At 41.1% G+C, this 25,792-nt stretch overlaps 1 protein-coding gene across 3 annotated transcripts in view; it reads left to right on the top strand.

Annotated features, from left to right (window-relative positions):
* Positions 1 to 25,792, top strand: part of LOC126191525 (synaptic vesicle glycoprotein 2C-like) — a 242,118-nt gene that overhangs the window by 205,536 nt on the left and 10,790 nt on the right. For 2 of the 3 annotated variants that reach the window (XR_007538365.1, XR_007538364.1), the window contains exons 9-10: positions 10,611 to 10,738; positions 12,425 to 12,582. Coding sequence is in view for 1 of the 3 variants with exons in the window: in XM_049932424.1 (XP_049788381.1) it covers positions 10,611 to 10,738; positions 12,425 to 12,480 (184 nt within the window). In the remaining 2 variants the exon portion in view is untranslated. Of the gene's footprint in view, positions 1 to 10,610; positions 10,739 to 12,424; positions 12,772 to 25,792 lie in introns of those variants that run through there. The other variant, XM_049932424.1, reaches the window with a different exon arrangement.

A 25,792-nucleotide genomic window follows, 5' to 3' on the forward strand; every position in this document is an offset into this window, starting at 1 on the left:
GATTTATTGATGACATCTTCATGATCTGGACTCACAGTGAACAAGAACTCCAGAATTTCCTCTCCAACCTCAACTCCTTTGGTTCCATCAGATTCACCTGGTCCTACTCCAAATCGCATGCCACTTTCCTTGATGTTGACCTTCACCTGTCCAATGGCCAGCTTCACACATCCGTCCACATCAAACCCACCTACAAGCAACAGTACCTCCATTATGACAGCTGCCACCCTTTCCACATCAAACGGTCCCTTCCCTACAGCCTAGGTCTTCGTGGCAAACGAATCTGCTCCAGTCCGGAATCCCTGAAGCATTACACCAACAACCTGACAACAGCTTTCGCATCCCGCAACTACCCTCTCGACCTGGTACAGAAGCAAATAACCAGAGCCACTTCCTCATCCTCTCAAGCCCAGAGCCTCCCACAGAAGAACCACAAAAGTGCCCCACTTGTGACAGGATACTTTCCGGGACTGGATCAGATTCTGAATGTGGCTCTCCAGCAGGGATATGACTTCCTCAAATCCTGCCCTGAAATGAGATCCATCCTTAATGAAATCCTCCCCACTCCACCAAGAGTGTCTTTCCGCTGTCCACCTAACCTTCGTAACCTCTTAGTTCATCCCTATGAAATCCCCAAACCACCTTCCCTACCCTCTGGCTCCTACCCTTGTAACCGCCCCCAATGTAAAACCTGTCCCATGCACCCTCCCACCACCACCTACTCCAGTCCTGTAACCCGGAAGGTGTATATATATATATATATATATATATATATATATATATATATATATATATATATATATACACACATATATGGTTATAATAGAAGGAAACATTCCACGTAGGAAAAATATACCTAAAAACAGAGATGAAGTGACTTACCAAATGAAAGTGCTGGCAGGTCGACAGACACAAAAACGAACACAAACATACACACAAAATTCAAGCTTTCGCAACCAACGGTTGCCTCATCAGGAAAGAGGGAAAGACGAAAGGATTTGGGTTTTAAGGGAGAGGGTAAGGAGTCATTCCAATCCCGGGAGCAGAAAGACTTACCTTAGGGGGGAAAAAGGACAGGTATACACTCGCACACACACACATATCCATCCGCATATACACATACACAAGCAGACATATTCAAAGACAAAGAGTTTGGGCAGAGATGTCAGTCGAGGCAGAAGTGCAGAGGCAAAGATGTTGTTGAATGACAGGTGAGGTATGAGTGGCGGCAACTTGAAATTAGCGGAGATTGAGGCCTGGTGGATAATGGGAAGAAAGGATATATTGAAGAGCAAGTACCCATCTCCGGAGTTCGGATAGGTTGGTGTTTGTGGGAAATATCCAGATAACCCGGACGGTGTAACACTGCGCCAAGATGTGCTGGCCGTGCACCAAGGCATGTTTAGCCACAGGGTGATCCTCATTACCAACAAACACTGTCTGCCTGTGTCCATTCATGCGAATGGACAGTTTGTTGCTGGTCATTCCCACATAGAATGCATCACAGTGTAGGCAGGTCAGTTGGTAGATCACGTGGGTGCTTTTGCACGTGGCTCTGCCTTTGATTGTGTACACCTTCCGGGTTACAGGACTGGAGTAGGTGGTGGTGGGAGGGTGCATGGGACAGGTTTTACACCGGGGGCGGTTACAAGGGTAGGAGCCAGAGGGTAGGGAAGGTGGTTTGGGGATTTCATAGGGATGAACTAAGAGGTTACGAACGTTAGGTGGACGGCGGAAAGACACTCTTGGTGGAGTGGGGAGGATTTCATGAAGGATGGATCTCATTTCAGGGCAGGATTTGAGGAAGTCATATCCCTGCTGGAGAGCCACATTCAGAATCTGATCCAGTCCCGGAAAGTATCCTGTCACAAGTTGTCTTCTGTGGGAGGTTCTGGGTTTGAGAGGATGAGGAATTGGCTCTGGTTATTTACTTCTGTACCAAGTCGGGAGGGTAGTTGCGGGATGCGAATGCTGTTGTCAGGTTGTTGGTGTAATGCTTCATGCTTCAGGGCTTCCAGACTGGAGCAGATTCATTTGCCACAAAGACCTAGGCTGTAGGGAAGCGACCGTTTGATGTGGAATGGGTGGCAGCTGTCGTAATGGAGGTACTGTTGCTTGTTGGTGGGTTTGATGTGGACGGACGTGTGAAGCTGGCCATTGGACAGGTGAAGGTCAACACCAAGGAAAGTGGCATGGGATTTGGAGTAGGACCAGATGAATCTGATGCAACCAAAGGAGCTGAGGTTGGAGAGGAAATTCTGGAGTTCTTCTTCACTGTGAGTCCAGATCATGAAGATGTCGTCAATAAATCTGTACCAAACTTTGGGTTGGCAGGCCTGGGTAACCAAGAAGGCTTCCTCTAAGCGACCCATGAATAGGTTGGCGTACGAAGGGGCCATCCTGGTATATATATACTTAAAAACAAAGATGATGTGACTTACCAAATGAAAGTGCTGGCAGGTCGACAGACACACAAACGAACACAAACATACACACAAAATTCAAGCTTTCGCAACAAACTGTTGCCTCATCAGGAAAGAGGGAAGGAGAGGGAAAGACGAAAGGATGTGGGTTTTAAGGGAGAGGGTAAGGAGTCATTCCAGTCCCGGGAGTGGAAAGACTTACCTTAGGGGGAAAAAAGGACGGGTATACACTTGCACACACACACATATCCATCCACACATATACAGACACAAGCAGACATCTTTAAATATGTCTGCTTGTGTCTATATATGTGTGGATGGATATGTGTGTGTGTGCGAGTGTATACCCGTCCTTTTTTCCCCCTAAGGTAAGTCTTTCCACTCCCGGGACTGGAATGACTCCTTACCCTCTCCCTTAAAACCCACATCCTTTCGTCTTTCCCTCTCCTTCCCTCTTTCCTGATGAGGCAACAGTTTGTTGCGAAAGCTTGAATTTTGTGTGTATGTTTGTGTTCGTTTGTGTGTCTGTTGACCTGCCAGCACTTTCATTTGGTAAGTCACATCATCTTTGTTTTTAAGTATATTTTTCCTTTGTGGAATGTTTCCTTCTATTATATATATATATATATATATATATTTAAAAAGAAAGATGTGAGACTTACCAAACAAAAGCGCTGGCAGGTCGATAGACACACAGACAAACACAAACATACACACAAAATCTAGCTTTCGCAACCAATGGTTGCCTCGTCAGGAAAGAGGGAAGGAGAGGGAAAGACAAAAGGATTTGGGTTTTAAGGGAGAGGGTAAGGAGTCATTCCAATCCCGGGAGTGGAAAGACTTACCTTAGGGGGAAAAAAGGAGGGAAAAAAGGACAGGTATACACTCGCACACACACACATATCCATCCTCATATACACAGACACAAGCAGACGTCTGCTTGTGTCTGTGTATATGAGGATGGATATGTGTGTGTGTGCGAGTGTATACCTGTCCTTTTTTTCCCTCCTTTTTTCCCCCTAAGGTAAGTCTTTCCACTCCCGGGATTGGAATGACTCCTTACCCTCTCCCTTAAAACCCAAATCCTTTTGTCTTTCCCTCTCCTTCCCTCTTTCCTGACGAGGCAACCATTGGTTGCGAAAGCTAGATTTTGTGTGTATGTTTGTGTTTGTCTGTGTGTCTATCGACCTGCCAGCGCTTTTGTTTGGTAAGTCTCACATCTTTCTTTTTAAATATATTTTTCCCACGTGGAACGTTTCCCTCTATTATATTCATATATATATATATATATATATATATATATATATATATATATATATATATATGAATATAATAGAGGGAAATATTCCACGTGGGAAAAATATATTTAAAAAGAAAGATGATGAGACTTACCAAACAGAAGCGCTGGCAGGTCGATAGACACACAAACAAACACAAACATACACACAAAATCTAGCTTTCGCAACCAACGGTTGCCTCGTCAGGAAAGAGGGAAGGAGAAGGAAAGACAAAAGGATATGGGTTTTAAGGGAGAGGGTAAGGAGTCATTCCAATCCCGGGAGCGGAAAGACTTACCTTAGGGGGAAAAAAGGACAGGTATACACTCGCGCGCACACACACACATATCCATCCATCCATACAAGACACAAGCAGACATTTGTAAAGGCAAAGAGTTTGAGCAGAGATGTCAGTCGGGACGGAAGTATAGAGGCAAAGATGATGTTGAAAGACAGGTGAGATATGAGCGGCGGCAGATTGAAATTAGGAATTAGCGGAGATTGAGGCCTGGCGGATAGCGAGAAGAGAGGATATGCTGAAGGGCAAGTTCCCATCTCCGGAGTTCTGACAGGTTGGTGTTAGTGGGAAGTATCCAGATAACCCGGACGGTGTAACACTGTGCCAAGATGTGCTGGCCGTGCACCAAGGCATGTTTAGCCACAGGGTGATCCTCATTACCAACAAACACTGTCTGCCTGTGTCCATTCATGCGAATGGACAGTTTGTTGCTGGTCATTCCCACATAGAACGCTTCACAGTGTAGGCAGGTCAGTTGGTAAATCACGTGGGTGCTTTCACACGTGGCTCTGCCTTTGATCGTGTACACCTTCCGGGTTACAGGACTGGAATAGGTGGTGGTGGGAGGGTGCATGGGACAGGTTTTACACCGGGGACGGTTACAGGGGTAGGAGCCAGAGGGTAGGGAAGGTGGTTTGGGGATTTCATAGGGATGAACTAAGAGGTTACGAAGGTTGGGTGGACGGCGGAAAGACACTCTTGGTGGAGTGGGGAGGATTTCATGAAGGATGGATCTCATTTCAGGGCAGGATTTGAGGAAGTCGTATCCCTGCTGGAGAGCCACATTCAGAATCTGATCCAGTCCCGGAAAGTATCCTGTCACAAGTGGGGCACTTTTGGGGTTCTTCTGTGGAGGGTTCCGGGTTTGAGGAGATGAGGAAGTGGCTCTGGTTATTTGCTTCTGTACAAGGTCGGGAGGGTAGTTACGGGATGCAAAAGCTGTTTTCAGGTTGTTGGTGTAATGGTTCAAGGATTCCGGACTGGAGCAGATTCGTTTGCCATGAAGACCTAGGCTGTAGGGAAGGGACCGTTTGATGTGGAATGGGTGGCAGCTGTCATAATGGAGGTACTGTTGCTTGTTGGTGGGTTTGATGTGGACGGACGTGTGAAGCTGGCCATTGGACAGGTGGAGGTCAACGTCAAGGAAAGTGGCATGGGATTTAGAGTAGGACCAGGTGAATCCGATGGAACCAAAGGAGTTGAGGTTGGAGAGGAAATTCTGGAGTTCTTCTTCACTGTGAGACCAGATCATGAAAATGTCATCAATAAATCTGTACCAAACTTTGGGTTGGCAGGCCTGGGTAACCAAGAAGGCTTCCTCTAAGCGACCCATGAATAGGTTGGCGTACGAGGGGGCCATCCTGGTACCCATGGCTGTTCCCTTTAATTGTTGGTATGTCTGGCCTTCAAAAGTGAAGAAGTTGTGGGTCAGGATGAAGCTGGCTAAGGTAATGAGGAAAGAGGTTTTAGGTAGGGCGGCAGGTGATCGGCGTGAAAGGAAGTGCTCCATCGCAGCGAGGCCCTGGACATGCGGAATATTTGTGTATAAGGAAGTGGCATCAATGGTTACAAGGATGGTTTCCGGGGGTAACAGACTGGGTAGGGATTCCAGGCGTTCGAGAAAGTGGTTGGTGTCTTTGATGAAGGATGGGAGACTGCATGTAATGGGTTGAAGGTGTTGATCTACGTAGGCAGAGATGCGTTCTGTGGGGGCTTGGTAACCAGCTACAATGGGACGGCCGGGATGATTGGGTTTGTGAATTTTGGGAAGAAGGTAGAAGGTAGGGGTGCGGGGTGTTGGTGGGGTCAGGAGGTTGATGGAGTCAGGTGAAAGGTTTTGTAGGGGGCCTAAGGTTCTGAGGATTCCTTGAAGCTCGGCCTGGACATCAGGAATGGGATTACCATGGCAAACTTTGTAAGTGGTGTTGTCTGAAAGCTGACGCAGTCCCTCAGCCACATACTCCCGACGATCAAGTACCACAGTCGTGGAACCCTTGTCCGCCGGAAGAATGACGATGGATTGGTCAGCCTTCAGATCACGCATAGCTTGGGCTTCAGCAGTGGTGATGTTGGGAGTAGGATTGAGGTTTTTTAAGAAGGATTGAGAGGCAAGGCTGGAAGTTAGAAATTCCTGGAAGGTTTGGAGAGGGTGATTTTGAGGAAGAGGAGGTGGGTCCCGCTGTGACGGAGGACGGAACTGTTCCAGGCATGGTTCAATTTGGATAGTATCTTGGGGAGTTGGATCATTAGGAGTAGGATTAGGATCGTTTTTCTTCGTGGCAAAGTGATATTTCCAGCAGAGAGTACGGGTGTAGGACAGTAAATCTTTGACAAGGGCTGTTTGGTTAAATCTGGGAGTGGGGCTGAAGGTGAGGCCTTTGGATAGGACAGAGGTTTCGGATTGGGAGAGAGGTTTGGAGGAGAGGTTAACTACTGAATTGGGGTGTTGTGGTTCCAGAGTGTGTTGATTGGAATTTTGAGGTTTTGGAGGGAGTGGAGCTGGAAGTGGGAGATTGAGTAGATGGGAGAGACTGGGTTTGTGTGCAATGAGAGGAGGTTGAGGTTTGCTGGAAAGGTTGTGAAGGGTGAGTGAGTTGCCTTTCTGGAGGTGGGAAACCAGGAGATTGGATAGTTTTTTAAGGTGGAGGGTGGCATGCTTTTCTAATTTTTAGCCGCTTCCCACAGGTTTTAACGTCATTATTTCTTCATCAGACAATTGTTAGCTTCATTTCCATAATCTGCCACCACCAAACCACCCTTTTAATACATCCTCACGTAGTTTTTTCGAAATTTTCCCGTATTTCTCCACCCTTTAACGTGTTTTGGCGGCACTAACCTTTATGCACATCATTATCTACCTACACAAGTTCACCACAGGATCAACGTAGCCCAGCTCTAACCAACCCTTTTTCGCCTTTTTTCACACCAGATCTCCATTTGCTTTCGAGTTTTACCTTTATCTCTCCCCATATATTTTTATATTTATTTTCATTTTCATTTCAGCCTCGTGTTCCACTTTCCACCTTCTAGTACCATGTCACCCTCACAACACCTCCACAACGACCCCATTAAGTTTTATTTACATTCCCTCCGCAAACATGCCTTCGCCTTAGCCAGATTACACTCCCATATTTTATTTTCTCAGGCTTGTCTGACATTTGGCATCACCCCCAAAGGCCTCACACTTAAAGTTCCCATCTCTGGCTGCAACCCTTCTTTCCATCAGTCCCTATACCAGTTCCAAACTGAACAATCCATTGCCCTCACCCACCTAATCCTTCACCTACACATCCACTCAGCCAATCAACACACCCATCAACTCCTGTCCCTAATAAAAGTCCTCAATCTTTCCTCTCCCACATCCACACCGGTTGTTCAGAGCATCCTCCTACAGGCCAACCGCAAATTAGAAAAGCATGCCACCCTCCACCTTAAAAAACTATCCAATCTCCTGGTTTCCCACCTCCGGAAAGGCAACTCACTCACCCTTCACAACCTTTCCAGCAAACCTCAACCTCCTCTCATTGCACACAAACCCAGTCTCTCCCATCTACTCAATCTCCCACTTCCAGCTCCACTCCCTCCAAAACCTCAAAATTCCAATCAACACACTCTGGAACCACAACACCCCAATTCAGTAGTTAACCTCTCCTCCAAACCTCTCTCCCAATCCGAAACCTCTGTCCTATCCAAAGGCCTCACCTTCAGCCCCACTCCCAGATTTAACCAAACAGCCCTTGTCAAAGATTTACTGTCCTACACCCGTACTCTCTGCTGGAAATATCACTTTGCCACGAAGAAAAATGATCCTAATCCTACTCCTAATGATCCAACTCCCCAAGATACTATCCAAATTGAACCATGCCTGGAACAGTTCCGTCCTCCGTCACAGCGGGACCCACCTCCTCTTCCTCAAAATCACCCTCTCCAAACCTTCCAGGAATTTCTGACTTCCAGCCTTGCCTCTCAATCCTTCTTAAAAAACCTCAATCCTACTCCCAACATCACCACTGCTGAAGCCCAAGCTATGCGTGATCTGAAGGCTGACCAATCCATCGTCATTCTTCCGGCGGACAAGGGTTCCACGACTGTGGTACTTGATCGTCGGGAGTATGTGGCTGAGGGACTGCGTCAGCTTTCAGACAACACCACTTACAAAGTTTGCCATGGTAATCCCATTCCTGATGTCCAGGCCGAGCTTCAAGGAATCCTCAGAACCTTAGGCCCCCTACAAAACCTTTCACCTGACTCCATCAACCTCCTGACCCCACCAACACCCCGCACCCCTACCTTCTACCTTCTTCCCAAAATTCACAAACCCAATCATCCCGGCCGTCCCATTGTAGCTGGTTACCAAGCCCCCACAGAACGCATCTCTGCCTACGTAGATCAACACCTTCAACCCATTACATGCAGTCTCCCATCCTTCATCAAAGACACCAACCACTTTCTCGAACGCCTGGAATCCCTACCCAGTCTGTTACCCCCGGAAACCATCCTTGTAACCATTGATGCCACTTCCTTATACACAAATATTCCGCATGTCCAGGGCCTCGCTGCGATGGAGCACTTCCTTTCACGCCGATCACCTGCCGCCCTACCTAAAACCTCTTTCCTCATTACCTTAGCCAGCTTCATCCTGACCCACAACTTCTTCACTTTTGAAGGCCAGACATACCAACAATTAAAGGGAACAGCCATGGGTACCAGGATGGCCCCCTCGTACGCCAACCTATTCATGGGTCGCTTAGAGGAAGCCTTCTTGGTTACCCAGGCCTGCCAACCCAAAGTTTGGTACAGATTTATTGATGACATTTTCATGATCTGGTCTCACAGTGAAGAAGAACTCCAGAATTTCCTCTCCAACCTCAACTCCTTTGGTTCCATCGGATTCACCTGGTCCTACTCTAAATCCCATGCCACTTTCCTTGACGTTGACCTCCACCTGTCCAATGGCCAGCTTCACACGTCCGTCCACATCAAACCCACCAACAAGCAACAGTACCTCCATTATGACAGCTGCCACCCATTCCACATCAAACGGTCCCTTACCTACAGCCTAGGTCTTCGTGGCAAACGAATCTGCTCCAGTCCGGAATCCTTGAACCATTACACCAACAACCTGAAAACAGCTTTTGCATCCCGTAACTACCCTCCCGACCTTGTACAGAAGCAAATAACCAGAGCCACTTCCTCATCTCCTCAAACCCGGAACCCTCCACAGAAGAACCCCAAAAGTGCCCCACTTGTGACAGGATACTTTCCGGGACTGGATCAGATTCTGAATGTGGCTCTCCAGCAGGGATACGACTTCCTCAAATCCTGCCCTGAAATGAGATCCATCCTTCATGAAATCCTCCCCACTCCACCAAGAGTGTCTTTCCGCCGTCCACCCAACCTTCGTAACCTCTTAGTTCATCCCTATGAAATCCCCAAACCACCTTCCCTACCCTCTGGCTCCTACCCCTGTAACCGTCCCCGGTGTAAAACCTGTCCCATGCACCCTCCCACCACCACCTATTCCAGTCCTGTAACCCGGAAGGTGTACACGATCAAAGGCAGAGCCACGTGTGAAAGCACCCACGTGATATACCAACTGACCTGCCTACACTGTGAAGCGTTCTATGTGGGAATGACCAGCAACAAACTGTCCATTCGCATGAATGGACACAGGCAGACAGTGTTTGTTGGTAATGAGGATCACCCTGTGGCTAAACATGCCTTGGTGCACGGCCAGCACATCTTGGCACAGTGTTACACCGTCCGGGTTATCTGGATACTTCCCACTAACACCAACCTGTCAGAACTCCGGAGATGGGAACTTGCCCTTCAGCATATCCTCTCTTCTCGCTATCCGCCAGGCCTCAATCTCCGCTAATTCCTAATTTCAATCTGCCGCCGCTCATACCTCACCTGTCTTTCAACATCATCTTTGCCTCTATACTTCCGTCCCGACTGACATCTCTGCTCAAACTCTTTGCCTTTACAAATGTCTGCTTGTGTCTTGTATGGATGGATGGATATGTGTGTGTGTGCGCGCGAGTGTATACCTGTCCTTTTTTCCCCCTAAGGTAAGTCTTTCCGCTCCCGGGATTGGAATGACTCCTTACCCTCTCCCTTAAAACCCATATCCTTTTGTCTTTCCTTCTCCTTCCCTCTTTCCTGACGAGGCAACCGTTGGTTGCGAAAGCTAGATTTTGTGTGTATGTTTGTGTTTGTTTGTGTGTCTATCGACCTGCCAGCGCTTCTGTTTGGTAAGTCTCATCATCTTTCTTTTTAAATATATATATATATATATATATATATATATATATATATATATATATATATATTTGTGTAATTCCACATGTTATAAGTGCAACAAAAAATTAGAACACACTTTGCTATTCAAAACGTAAATAAAATGTAAACAGAGAAATTTCATTTTGCTGATTGTCATTTTCAGAATTAGCTCGTTACCAAATTCAAAATGATATCACACTGTATAAAAATTACATTACCACTATTTATGTTGTCACAGCTAAATCATAACAGATAGGATAGAAATCACTCAACTGATAAATTAGATTTATTATTTATTTATTATAAAAAAATGTCTTTTAATTCTTTCAGGACAATGGCAATGGGTCTCAATTCACTGTCTGGTCAGCTGGGAACTTTCACTGGGAACTATTCATTTCCTTATTTATTAGCTGCTGATTGCATAGCTCCATTTTCTATGCTAACTGCTTTGGTAATTGGTAAGTTCTTTTAATTGATTACTCACACCCATTCTAAATGTGGGGCTAGCAAATCTGCAATTGCTTGCAAATAACAAATAATAGAGTACAAGTATACTGGGAGAGAAGAGGCTATATACATAGCAGGCAGTATTGACTATACAGACTTTGTCAAGATGATGGCTGAAATGTTGTTCAGTATGCTATCACTATCTTCTTTGTTCCAAGAGTTGTTTTCCTATGATTAATAATCAAAGCATGAATCATTCATTGGCAGTCCTTTAGTTTTTTGTATCTTCATTTGAAAGTTATTGTTTATGGCAGTTGTTTCTAACACTTTTCTCTGATTGCATTAAGTATGAGATACAATAAATGAACAGATAGTTTATTTTCTGAAAACACAAGTTGCAGGTGAATGTTTTAAAATATTTGTGTCTTGTGAAATGTTTTATGTGTGTCAGTGTGGTTGAAATTGATGCGAAGGTTTAGGAGGAGACAACAATGGACTTGGAAGAGCAGTTAAACAGAACGGACAATGTCTTGAAAGGATGATATTGGAATGTAGTTGAATTAAATCAGGTGATGCTGAGGGAATTAGATTAGGAAATGAGACACTTAAAATTGTAGATGAGTTTTGGTATTCGGGCAGCAAAATAAATGCTGACAGCCGAGGTAGAGAGGATATAAAATATAGACTGGCAATGTCAAATTTGTCAACGTTGAATATGGATTTCAGTGTTAGGTAGACTTTTCTGAAGGTATTTGTTGGGAGTGCATTCCTTGTTTGGAAGTGAAACATGTATGATAAACAGTTTAGACAAAAAGATAATAGAATCTTTTGAAGTGTGGTGCTACAGAAGAATGTTGAAGATTAGAGTTTGTATCATGTAACTAATGAGGAGGTACTGAATAGAACTGGGGATACAAGAAATTTGTGGCACACCTTGACTAAAAGAAGGCATCATCTGATAGGACACATTGTAGGTTGCAGTAGTTATGCAAGGGCTTGCACAGGATAGAGTAGCATGGTGAGCTACATCAAACCAGCCTTGGACGAAAAATTACAGCAACACAACAGACTACTACTCATTATATAGAGGAGATCTGAAGCTGCATACAGGCACAAGAAAGACTGCTAACTTGTGAGCTTTCAGCCAAATGGCTTTCTTCTAAAGTATGCAACACACGCACATTGAAAGAAAGACAGTAGTGTATCACAGCTTAATAACAAGAGCCTGAGGATTCATTCACAACACTGCATGAAATAATTGTAGAAGAGCTCCTTATGTGCTTCATTATGGTGACCAAATCAGAGTATGAAAATACACACAAATAACAGAAATAGTTGCCTAATGATGTGAAGCAGGACAATAATTTGTGGTTGACACATGATAATTTGCTTTTGAAATTAGGATACAGTAGTCAGAGAGGGGGACACAGAGAGAGAGAGAGGGAGTGAGTAAGTCAGGGGAGGGGGTTGTGTAGAGGCTGTTTAATTGCTTCCCTGCATCACTGTAGTAAATTTGCTGCTCAAATAAAGTAATTTCTAATTATTCACATATGGTACTAAAATTTCTACAAAGCATAGCTTATCTTCACCCCAGTGATTATTTTTTGCTGGATTAGTATCATAGCTGTGAATATAATAATGTTGTAGTGCACGGCTTGAAAGATAGAAGTTTAATTACAATAATGCTATGTTTACAGTGACTGCTGGTGTTACATTATTGCTTCCTGACACAAATAAGGCTTCTCTCCAATAAGGAACTTAGCAGTGAAAATGATCCATCAAAGGAGATGAGCTCGAGTTTGAACTGTGTGTTCATTGGTTGATCAACTTAGTAGCAGTACCAGAAAAGTGACCAGTGAGTTCAGAAAGTAAAAATGAAATTGACTCTAATATTTTGTCTCCAGTATTTTATATGTGAAAAGATAATATGAAAGACCAATACTGAAAATGTGTTAACAAAGAGCAAGCAGAGCTTCAAATCACATATTCCTCTTCATATGATTTCATTTATTCCCATGACTGTAATGCCATTAACATTTTTTTATCCAATAAAACTTATTTCTTATTTATTACTACTGGTAGTGTTTGTGATGTATCTGGACTTTTTTGTTATTTTTGCAACTTATGTAAGTCTTTCGTCTTATCAAACAATGAGAAATCTTGGATGGAATGTAACTATATTATGAAAAGGATAGTTGCTACTCACCATAAGCGGAGATGCTGAGTCGCAGATAGGCACAACAGAAAGATGATCAGAAGGGAGCGTTTGGCCAACAAGACCTTTGTTGAAAATAGACAACACAAACACACACACACACTGATGCAAATGCAACTCACACACTCATAACCACAGTCTCTGCCAGCTGAAGCCAGACTTTGTCTCATGATACATACAACAGACAAAGAAGCTTTCTCTTTTTTTGACAAAAAAGCTTTCACTTTTTTTACTCTTCTTGGACAAATGGTTTTTACTTGAAAGTGCTATATAATAGTGGACAAGACTTCAGTATTAAAGTTGTTTTCTGTAACATATGGAGTGTACAAGTGTACATTTGTGATTGAAAGTAATACTAATTTTCACATTATAGAAATGCAATGGTCATCGCCAAATCCCTTCAGTAGCTGTGCTGAGTGTTAGTGCTTAGAGAATGTATATTGTCTTGGAAGAGCACTGTAGTTTAATCCATACATAAGACATAGAGAACATAGTGGAAAGTTGAAAACTTTGTCTTGTCATGAAGCAGGTTCAGATGCTGTTCATGAAGAGCAACAGCTTTTGCATGAGTCAGTAGCGGTAGTGTATAGGTTTACTGATTTGAAGCTATGCCTCTGAAGTCTCGTGTAATTTTTTCTCTGACTGTCCCACTGTTACGAGATTTGACAAAAATTATTTTGTTAAATAAAGTACGCAGCACTGCAGCAATCAATTTTTGGTCTCTTCATATTTATTAACATATACAATGTTCCCCTTTTTATGGTCAGTTTTGTAACATGCAAATGCCTCAGAATTCAGAATATACCAGTAAGCTCTTAAGCTTACTTGGAATCTTGAAAGGAATTAGCTTGGGTTATCATGCCCAAAATGAGTCCAGCACTACCAACTCCATACTTTACGGAAAAATGAGCATGTGCAGGATACTTAATTTAGCTTTTAATGATCTCATTGGTCTTGAAAACTTCCAAGTTTGCAATCTCCAACATTCAGTTCTGTGATAATATAGATAGTTGCCAAAAATAAAAAGTTGGCTTTCAGTTTTAAAGACTCTCCTAGGTTTATTCAGTCAGTCAGTAAATCCCACACATATAATTCAAGCTGCTGAACATTTCAATGTAAGCACCAATATTGCATAACATTTCAACATACATGAACTCTACAAAAATATGTCTGCACTCTGTAACATTACTGCATCTGTCTCTTGGGCTTGTTTGTGACAAACATCATGCACTTGGTTCAGATTCAGTATGTTGTTTACATTTTGATCTCCTTATACTGGTGACTAAAGGAAGTTCACATTTATGTTAAAAACAAAACAGTTTTTATTATTGTTAAAAACAAAGCAGATTTAGATGATTTTCACATAATTATTCTACATCTAGGTAATGATCAGTAAGTATAAAAATGATATTTATCATTTTTAACAGCACAAGGAACTTGAGCTCAGCATTTTCTTGCAACTTTGAATACAAGAACACATTTTAATGTCCACCTTTATCTTATGGTGACATCCTAGGTTTTATATGTTAATTCAGTGTTTCAAAAATCTGAATAAGATTTTACTGTCAACATTTGTGAAAATGAAGTGTGTTCTGGAATTTTGATTTAAGATGCAATTTAAATTTTGTGTGTGTGGATTATAACATGTCACAATACGTTCAACAAAATTTAAAGTACATTGTGAATACTTCATCTTGTAAGCTTTCTAATTCTTGAAAGTTAATGACTTTTCATACAGGTAGATGTTTTGAAGCTAAGTATTATGTTAGATTACATACTATTCTGGATTTTGTAATAGTTTGGATGGCCATTCAGGCTCTGACACAAGTTGTGGCAGTTAGCAATGCAGATCAAACATTATTTACATGTACATTGCTTCCCACTCTATTAATTTTAGATATTTGCATGTTACAGACATTGTTACAGTGATTTGAAGAACAAAATGATAGTTGCACTGATAAAAGTCATTAAAAAAGCTTTCTTTCCTTTATCAGTCATGAGAATATCCGCTTATAACTGCCCATCCCCCCCTCCCCTCTCAAGAGGTCCATAGATATTCCACTACGGACAGAATTCTATAAATTTTGCCCACATAAAAATTAGAATTTTCTTAATTAGGACAAAAATGTGCATGTTATCATGTTGAGAACAGCAAAATATCTTCAAGTTTCTGTATGTCTGAGCATACATATAAATGGTTATGGATAAAAATATTAGATTATTAGAATAAACATATCAAAATATTTAAATTGTTAATATGGTATTTTAAATACAGGACTGCATAAGTGGAGTGCTGAAAAGTGATAGATTTTCGAAGAAATTTAAACAGTATAATAAAATTACATAGTTACCTTAAAGCTTTCTTGAATAACAAAAATATTGATTTTCCTTAGGATTACTGATTCATCTAGACTCTGGAATTTGCTCTACAGCTGTGCATGGCTCCCTTAATAATAGAATCTTGATTGTTCTACTACATGCATATATGAGATGCGATCAAAAAGTAATGGGAATTTTTATTTTTCTTCAAGAATATTTATTTATTCATCAACATCAACGTTGTCCCCTTCAAGGTAATCCCCCTCAGATGTAAAACACTTGCACCAGCAGTTTTTGCAATTTTGGAAACAATTCCGGATATCACTTTTCATTATGGTGTTCTGCTCATTTGACGATTCTGTTTTTATCTCATCAGTTGTGGTAAAACATACAGTGGCTGAGGAAACATAATGTTTTTTCTTTTTTTTCCAAAAAAATCATGAACAAGCACTGAGATGTGAGCATGAGTATTATTGCAAAGCAGTTCCCATGAGTGGTTTTGCCACAATTCTGTTTGTTTCCTTCAGATTGCTTCATGCAAATGGCACATAACTTCCAGGTAGTATTCCTTTTGACCGTACATCCATAAGGCAGGAACTCATAATGCACTATCCAGCTCATGATGCATTATTCCATTGTAATTAGAGAAAATGGTGAAAAGAGCCTTCACTTGTGATTATGTCAAATTTTTGTTCAATTTTTACACCTCAGGCAGTTTTCATTGGGATGATGTCATATCCATAAGCCCATGTTTTGTTACCTGTTATAATCTTCTTTGAAGTTCTGGATCATTGTCAACGTCATTCAGCATTACTTGAGCATGTCGATGTGATCATTACTTAAGCATGTCGATGTGATGTTGTTTTTCGTCGAAATTCAGTAATTTCATAACAAACTTTGCTGCTACACATTTGATGCCCAAAACACCTGAAAAAATTGTTTGGCATGAGCCAAAGGATATTCAGACACCATAAGCAATCTCTCTTATGGTGATTTTGTGATTTTACAGAACCATTTTCCTTACTTCTTCCACATTGTTGTCAATAACTGATATGCTAGGGCGTCCACGGCAGTTGTCGTCTTTGATACCTTCTGATCCCTCTTTGAGAAGTTTAAACCACTTGTAAAACCTTGTCTTCCTCGTAGTAGCCACAGTCAACACTTCAGATGCGGTGCTGCACTTTATTTCATTTTTCAAGAAAAATTTAATGCAAATTCTTTGATCTATCTTTTTCGAAAGTAAAAACTTGCCAAGCACTCGAAAACACATATACAACCATTTTGACTGTCAATAATAAATTAAATATTCAAAAAAGTTGAAAATGCAAACAAACATCAGGAACACGTGTACCAACAAGATTAAGAAAAATAAATTTGAAAATTGGATCTATAAAGCCTATAAAGGCTGCAAAATTAAAAAATTTCCATTACTTTTTGTCACACCTCGTAAATGTAATTTCCTTCGGCATGAAAGTGACTGAAACAATGGGTACTTGCCAACAGTCAAAAATAAAATAAATAAAAAAAACACACTGAGATGAAATTTCTCAGGTAATGAGCACAGCTCTTTTTTTGGGGTATCACAGTCCACCTTAATCAAAACCATAGATATTATATAAGAATCACACAAAAACATACTTAAATCTTAACATAAAGGACATATATATCAAAGGTAACTTTCCTACACTTAGTAACTTTGCATGTTCTACAATCAGTTGGTCAGAATTTTGAGCACGACAATAAAGTTGAAATTTAGCAAAGATATAGAGTTTCAGGGAGAGCATAAGGGAACAATTGACAAGAATGGGGGAAAGAAATGCAGTAGAAGAAGAATGGGTAGCTTTGAGGGATGAAGTAGTGAAGGCAGCAGAGGATCAAGTAGGTAAAAAGATGAGGGTTAGTAGAAATCCTTGGGTGACAGAAGGGTTCAAATGGTTCAAATGGCTCTGAGCACTATGGGACTTAACTTCTGAGGTCATCAGTACCCTAGAACTTAGAACTAATTAAACCTAACTAACCTAAGGACATCACACACATCCATGCCCGAGGCAGGATTCGAACCTGCGACCGTAGCGGTCGCGTGGTTCCAGACTGTAGCGCTTAGAACCGCTCGGCCACCCCAGCCGGTGACGAAAGGGGAAAATATAAAAATGCAGTAAATGAAGCAGGCAAAAAGGAATACAAATGTCTCAAAAATGAGAGAGACAGGAAGTGCAAAATGGCTAAGCTGGTGTGGCTAGAGGACAAATGTAAGGATGTAGAGGCTTATCTCACTAGGGGTAAGATAGATACTGCCTACAGGAAAATTAAACAGACCTTTGGAGAAAAGAGATCAACTTGTATGAATGTCAAGAGCTCATATGGAAACCCAGTTCTAAGCAAAGAAGGGAAAGCAGAAAGGTGGTAGGAGTATATAGAGGGTCTATACAAGGGCGATGTACTTGAGGACAATATTATGGAAATGGAAGAGCATGTAGATGAAGATCAAATGGGAGATATGACACTGCGTTAAGAGTTTGACAGAGCACTGAAAGACCTAAGTCAAACCAAGGCCCCAAGAGTAGACAACTTTCCATTAGAACTACTGACAGCCTTGGGAGAGCCAGTCCTGACAAAACCCTACTATCTGGTGAGCAAAATGTATGAGACAGGCGAAATATCCTCAGACTTCAAGAAGAATATAATAATTCCAATCCCAAAGAAAGCAGGTGTTGACAGATGTGAAAATTACCAAACTATCAGTTTAATAAGACACAGCTGCAAAATACTAACACAAATTCTTTACAGACGAATGGAAAAACTGGTAGAAGCCGACCTCGGGGAAGATCAGTTTGGATTCCGTAGAAATACTGGAACATGTGAGGCAATACTGACCTTATGACTTATCTTAGAACCTAGAGTAAGAAAAGGCAAACCTACATTTCTAGCATTTGTAGACTTAGAGAAAGCTTTTGACAATGTTGACTGGGATACTCTCTTCAAAATTCTGAAGGTGGCAGGGGTAAACTACAGGGAGCAAAAGGCTATTTACAATTCGTACAGAAACCAGATGGCAGTAATAAGAGTTGAGGGCATGAAAGGGAAGCAGTGGTTGGGAAGGGAGTGAGACAAGGTTGTAACCTCTCCCCGATGTTATTCAATCTGTATGTTGAGCAAGTAGTAAAGGAAACAAAAGAAAAATTCAGAGTAGGTATTAAAATCCATGGAGAAGAAATAAAAACTTTGAGGTTCGCCAATGACATTGTAATTCTGTCAGAGACAGCAAAGGACTTGGAAGAGCAGTTGAACGGAATCGACAGTGTCTTGAAAGGAGGATACAAGATGAACATCAAAGAAAGCAAAATGAGGATAATGGAATGCAGTCAAATTAAGTTGGGTGATGCTGAGGGAATTAGATTAGGAAATGAGACACTTGAAGTAGTAAAGGAGTTTTGCTATTTGGGGAGCAAAATAACTGATGATGGTCGAAGTAGAGAGGATATAAAATGTAGACTGGCAATGGCAAGAAAAGTGTTTCTGAAGAAGAGAAATTTGTTAACAATTTGTAAACATCTAGTATAGATTTAAGTGTAAGGAAGTTGTTTCTGAAAGTATTTGTATGGAGTGTAGTCATGTATGGAAGTGAAACATGGATGATAAATGGTTTGGACAAGAAGAGAATAGAAGCTACAGAAGGATGCTGAATATTAGATGGGTAGATCACATAACTAATGAGGAGGTACTGAATAGAATTGGGGAGAAGAGGAATTTGTGGCACAACTTGACTAGAAGAAGGGATCGGTTGGTAGGACATGTTCTGAGGCATCAAGGGATCACCAATTTAGTATTGGAGGGCAGCGTGGAGGGTAAAAATCATAGAGGGAGACCAAGAAATGAATACACTAAGCAGATTCAGAAGGATGTAGGCTGTAATTTAAACTGGGAGATGGAGAAGCTTGCACAGGTTAGAGTGCCAAGCGCGGCCTTATATGCTCCACCGCGGCGGTACTGCACATGTGGGTCACAGATGCTGGTCATTGGCAGAGACATACGCTTACACATGCGCCACCTGTGGCGAAGGTGTACGGACATTTGATTTACTTATCGATGTTTGATTGGCGGTGGTGACACGAGGACAACTTCTCTGCAATTTAATTACTCCAAGAGCCGGATTCCATGCTTTGTCCAAATTAAAACCATTATCTCTGTATATTAAATTGTTGGCTAATCGAATTTCTATAGCTTCCTTGAATACAGATTCCCAAAAAGAAGAGGTGGATGTTAAAGTCTTCACATCACTGTAATTCATGGAATGACCCATATCAATACAATGTTCGGCCACAGCTGACTTGTCTGGTTGTAATAAGCATGTGTATCTTCGGTGCTCCACACACCTCTCATGAACGGTGCGTGTTGTTTGACCTATGTATGACTGATCACAATTTCCGCAAGGAATGTGGTACACACCCACCTTACAAAGCAGTAAATCGTCCATCACAGAGCGGAGTAAAGCCGCAATCTTTGTGGGGGGCCGGAAGATCACCTTAACACTGTGTTTCTCAAGAATACAGCCTATCTTTGAAGAAAGAGCACCCACATAGGGCAGAAACACCCTAGATCTGAAGAAATTACTATCTTCTTCCCCATCACATACCTGCTTTTTAGGTTTTGCATCGAATGCTCTACAAATTTGTTGTGGAGAATATCCATTCGATTTAAGAATGCTCTTGAGGTATGTTAGCTCTCCTTGTAAATTGTCTTCATCAGATATACAGTGCACCCGATGCACTAAGGTCGTAAGGACACCCATGGTCTGAGAAGGTTGATGGCAGCTACTGGCATGAAGGTATAGATTTGTGTGCGTTGGTTTCCGATATACGGCATGTGCTAATGTGCCACAGTCATCCCTCTTCAGTTTACATTAATTTTAACCTCTGCATACAATTTATTTCCTTTCAAAAACTTTGTGTTGGTTACTACACACCTTTGATCTTTAAGTGTTTCAGATGGGCTTTGGCTGCATGGTAGTTTGTTATACTTCACCTCATGCACCAAATGCTTAAATAAGTTGCCAACCGGACACTCTTTTTATATACAATGAATGTTGCTTACTGAATATTCAGTTGCTGTTAAGTAATCACAGTCCATCTAGTCTGTGCCCTGAATCCGTGTGCCTTCTTCCTCAACTTGGCTCATTCTTTGCCTCCTTACAGGCTGCAGATAAAGCTGCTGAAAATTAACTTCTCATCCTCACCCATTCCACCACATAAATAAGAATTGAGATTCAATTCAACTTCTTATATTGTCTTCAAAATTACAACTCATTTATATGATAAATGATTACAGTTACTAACTCGTACACTGCCTCTCTGTACCATGTACATAACAGAACTGATATTCAAGCTGATAACTAACAATTACAAGACATTTATTACCTTTGACATTTCGCATTCTTAGATTTCATGGAGCTCTTTCTTTTGCACTGCCTGCTGCATGGAACTCATATCTCCAGCTTAGCAGGTAGGGTAATCTGATTGCTAGCCACTTCCATACAGTTCACTGGATTGTTAGCTCTGGTATCAACACCTATCATTTAAAACACTTCCCAATAGTAGGGTGCTCACCAATTATTGACTACTCTCAGACACAAACATCTTTTCTCTGAAATATGTATTTAACGATGTGATACATCTGTTTCTAGGAATGGGATGTATCACTACATATCACTCCACTAAGAGAAAAAATGTCATGAGGACACATTCAACTTTAATTATTATACTAGTGTTACATAAATCGACATGATAGCTTTGCTTTCACTTTCAGTTTTTCTTTTAGTTTATCATTGCAGTAATGACAAATGTCACTACTGACATGGAAAACATGGAAGGGTCTCAACTATAGAGAAATAAGAGTACGAAAAGAGGGAATTCAGAGTTGGTTCTCAAAGTTGAGAAGTAAGAAAGTGAAAAAATAGAATCAGAATGTTGGACCCGAAGAACAAAAGAAGATAGACCCCAAAGACAGAATCCCTTCCCACCCCTCTACTACAGGACACCCTCCCTGTCTGGTTCTTCATTGGGTTGCTGGAGGATCCAGAGTGGCCGACTTGCCCTACAGAATGGTAATGTCCCAACTTCATCCAAACAAGCCCAGAAATGTGAGTCCAACACCCTGCTGCTAAACAACAGAACTGTGTGTGCATGTGTGTGAGTGAGTGAGTGAGTGAGAGAGAGAGAGAGAGACTTGTAATGTCTGCAAATTCCACACTTCTCTTATAAATTGAACACAAACCCATCCACAATACAATCACTGAATATAAAGGTTAAAAAATATCTAATTCACATTGTTCAGAGTAAAAAACAATGTTTTACTTGGTTTCCAGTCAGATACTCTACTGTTTAAATCTCTTTATTGTCTCTATTTTGCATAGTCCTTTTTCTTTTCCTGTAGTTGGCTCTACTTGAAATAATGCTTTTGTATGGGAAGCTCCCTCAACTCTGTATGATCCTACATACTTATGAAAAATTTTCTGTTCTCTTTCTTAATATTTGGGCTCACGTGATGATCATTGATTAACACTAGGTCTCCAGTATTAAACTGTGGTACTTGCACTTGCTCACTGCACTGTCAGACCCAACTTCCACATTGTCTATTTGGTTTTTTGTTATTTGTTGTTGTATTTCTTCTATTGGCAAGATTCTGTGCTTTGACCAACTAAAGAATTTTAATGAATGTGCTCCTGTAAACTGTTTGTCCATTATTTCTATGGGTGATAGGCCTGTAATTAGATGTGGCAGTTCGTTAATAATCATTTGAAACTCTGAAATCAGTTGTGCATAACCTGTGTATTACTTCAAACAATTGGTTCTATAAGGTTGAGCAGTTTCCTTCATTATTCATTCACAATGGCTACTTTGCGGGTGGTATTTTGAAATAGCAATGTGTTTAACGTTTTCCCATCCTAAAAATTCTTTAAATGCTTGACTGGTAAACTCTGGTCCATTGCCTATCAATATCCTATGAGGTTTTCCTGTACAATTGAAAAATTTCTTTAAATACCTAATTACTGTTTCAGTGTTAGTGTGTTTGATTGGATAGAGCTTAAGGTACTTGAACCAACACACTAACACTCCACTAGTACAAATATGTAAGTCACTCCTCACCTACTGGTGGGTAGTTAACCAAAAAAACCCGCTGCTGTGTGGTGGTGCAATCTCTTGGGTACAACTTATACAACCCTACCTGATTATTGTCTTTCATCCTTTGACATACTTTACAAGATCTTATTATTGATGATACTTTTTGACCTGTGTTTTTAAAGTAGTGAAATTTAACAATGTGTTTTATACATTTGCATACACCAAAATGTCCATACCGACTGTGAATAAAATTAATTAAACCAAACTCCACTGTTTGTGGTACACGCAATCTCCATCTTAGTCTAACTTTCTTGACTCTCCAAAATCACACATTCTTTTGGATAGTCCAGTCTGACACAGTGTTGTCTGTTGTTCTTCCCTGGTTCAATGTTGTCCATTTATCACCAAAATGTGGATCATTAATTATGTCTCATTTAATACATGAGGCTAAGTTCTGTACTTCATTATTCATATAGCTTAACGTGAGAAAGTTTACATTAAAGGTAAGTTCTGTCCTAGTCCTCTTGTGCCGGGCCCCTGGCCATGTCAGGCGGACCCGAGTTCACTATGGAGAGGCTCGCGGAGCAGCCTTCGCGACCCTCCGACTCTTGTACCGCTGCCCTTCGGGGAGAACTGCATCGGATACGCCGCTCGTCCCGGCCTCCCGTCGCGCACAATGCTCCGGCCACTTCACAACGGGCGAAGGATCGCTTGAATCGCGCCAACCGCCACAAATCGCCGGTTGATACCACCGGCACTGAAACCGATCATCATGAAGACTGTCCTCCGTCGCGTGTCAGGGTCCCATTCATTCCTAATGGTAAACACGTTAATACATCAGGTACTATATTTTGTGAAACCCTTTATATATCTAATATCAATCAATCTGGTATTCTTGGATAAAAAAGTACCCATCATATAAGTCTACTATGCAACAGGTGACTTTCCATAAGGAATGCTGAGGCTTGGTGATCGATATATACAATTACCTTTGGTCCCCAAATTAAAGTTTAAAATTTCTTAAAGCTCCATACAATAGCTGTTTCTGTATAATTTAACTCATGCGTACTTAAAGATTGACTTGCAAATGCTAGCATATTGTGCTCTCCCTAACTCGTATCCCATTTACCCTGAAACAACTTACATGATATCCCGTACTCAGAAGCATCAGTACTTAAGTTAAAGAGTAGATCCATTTGTCGATGTTTTAAAATTGGTGTTTCTACCATTGCTACTTTTAATTTTATTAAAACCATTAGACTCTCTGCTTCCCCAAATCCATTTTGATCTTTGCTTCAACAAGTTTAACAGTGCCAGGTTTTTTTTCATTGGTTGAGCCTAAATATATTGCTGATAAAATCCTGCTAACCCTAGAAAAGTCTTTAGCTATTTGGTGTTCTTTGGTTCTGGGCATTCTTTTACAACTCTGATTCGTTCTGGATCTGGTATTATCCCATTTACATCTCCCAGGTGCCCAAGGAATCTGAGCTCCTCCCTATCAAAAAAATGATTGAGATAGTTTAATAGTAATGCCTTTAGCATAAAAGCAGCTGCATCTGTGTGACCCACTCCCCTGATGTGAAGTCACATATTTTGCATTTTAAATTTAAAAATTATTAAATTGAAACAGCACTGCCAAAATTATTTATATATGTCTACATAAAATATTTTCCTTAAAAAACAACAATAAATCAAACATTTTGGAAAATTTATGAAACATAACTAAACAAATGAATGATATCAAATTTAATCATTTTGTGTCTATGGAATTTGAACCCATTCTTTTACATTATTTATGTCTGCACAGTAGTCACTTCATTCTCAGTTTGAATAATGTTAGGAACATCCGATATGTCCACATCTTCTTCATCTAGCCATATACCATAGTCATAATTCATTGAACAAAGAATTTTGTTGCAACATCTAGCTGCAATTCTTTGAGGATGAATCTTTGTGATGTGCAAACCCTCTTGTGGGCTCTTATGTGATTGCATTTGTTGGTTAGTGGATTTGTATGATGAAAAATATAGACCACAGATGCCACATAATCATTTAAATAAGTATGCCTCGACACTGGGTCAATCGGCATCGTAAGGACTTTACTTAAAATGTGATGACACCTGGAGACCCAAAGATAGCTGTAATAACAGTAAAGCAAATTCACCTTCAGAGTCATCATTTCTGATGGGTCCATATCTTCCTGAAGCCTGTTTAATCAAAACAGGTGGTGGTAAAAACTCTTCCAGTAATAATTGCCACAGGATATATCATCACACATTGCAACACGAGACAATCTCATACTTAAAAATTTGTAAAAAAATACTGTGATTCATGTACACATTTTACATACCACATAGTATCGGTTTTTAGTGTGATATACAGTCTGTTATCTGTTGGCACAACCTCAGGAAAATTGCCAATGACCAGTTGGGTCCAAATATTAACCAACACAATCCTGAACTCCTAAGTTCCTTTTTTCTAGATCTAAGTCTGTAGTTTGATTACAGGGAGCAAATTGTGAATGAAATTGTCAGTGGCAGCCTGCTATCATTTGCTAATGTGCTATGGCACACTGTAAATTTCACAAATTAGACCTTTGTAAATGTCAGGCTGTCAAACTGACAAGACAGTATTTGTGAACCAAAACGAATAGAAAACACAAATTTAAAGAGGCTCACATTTCAATATTTCAGGCATGGTCTTCTCTTGCAGAACCAGAAATTCACTGACAGTGACCTAGAAAGCTGAAACTAGCTGTGAACAAATAAAATTAACAAAGCAAAAGTGGAAAATGCCACCTTCTTCTAGCATGAAAGTGTTTTCTGTTTATGATCCGCTAAAGAGGCCTGTTTTCAAATGTAAATTGAACAACAGGTGCATGTAGGACAAGGCTCACTGATGTGGCCCAAACAATGTTAATACAAGCAGGTAAATGCCCCTTTCAAGTTCCTAGAATATTTAGCATAACTGGGCCTTAGGAAAAGATAAAATACTTTCTAAGATTTACGTTTAGAGCATGAGGAAGATCTAAGGGATGAATTTCGGAAGGCGTGGTACCCAAGTGGCCATTCCCGCTTCGTGCATAGGACAAGTCAGTTGTCTTAGTACCACATTCTACCATAGAACTGTGTGTCTTCCTCATTTTGTGATCAGTGCAGTGTGAATCCTTGTGCATGTTGTATTGCTGTGTGTTGTCTAGTGTCTGCAAGGTTCACAGGAGAGCTTCTGTGAAGCTTGGAATGTAGGAGACGAGGTACTGGCGGAATTAAAACTGTGAAGGCGGGGCGTGAGTCGTGCTTCAGTAGCTCAGTTGGCAGAGCACTTGCCCATGAAAGGCAAAGGTCCTGAGTTCAAGTCTCAGTCTGGCATACAGTTTTAATCTGCCAGGAAGTTTCAACAATAAGCCATGTTTA

Source organism: Schistocerca cancellata, chromosome 6 (genome assembly GCF_023864275.1).
Source record: "Schistocerca cancellata isolate TAMUIC-IGC-003103 chromosome 6, iqSchCanc2.1, whole genome shotgun sequence".
In the NCBI taxonomy this organism is placed as follows: domain Eukaryota; kingdom Metazoa; phylum Arthropoda; class Insecta; order Orthoptera; family Acrididae; genus Schistocerca; species Schistocerca cancellata.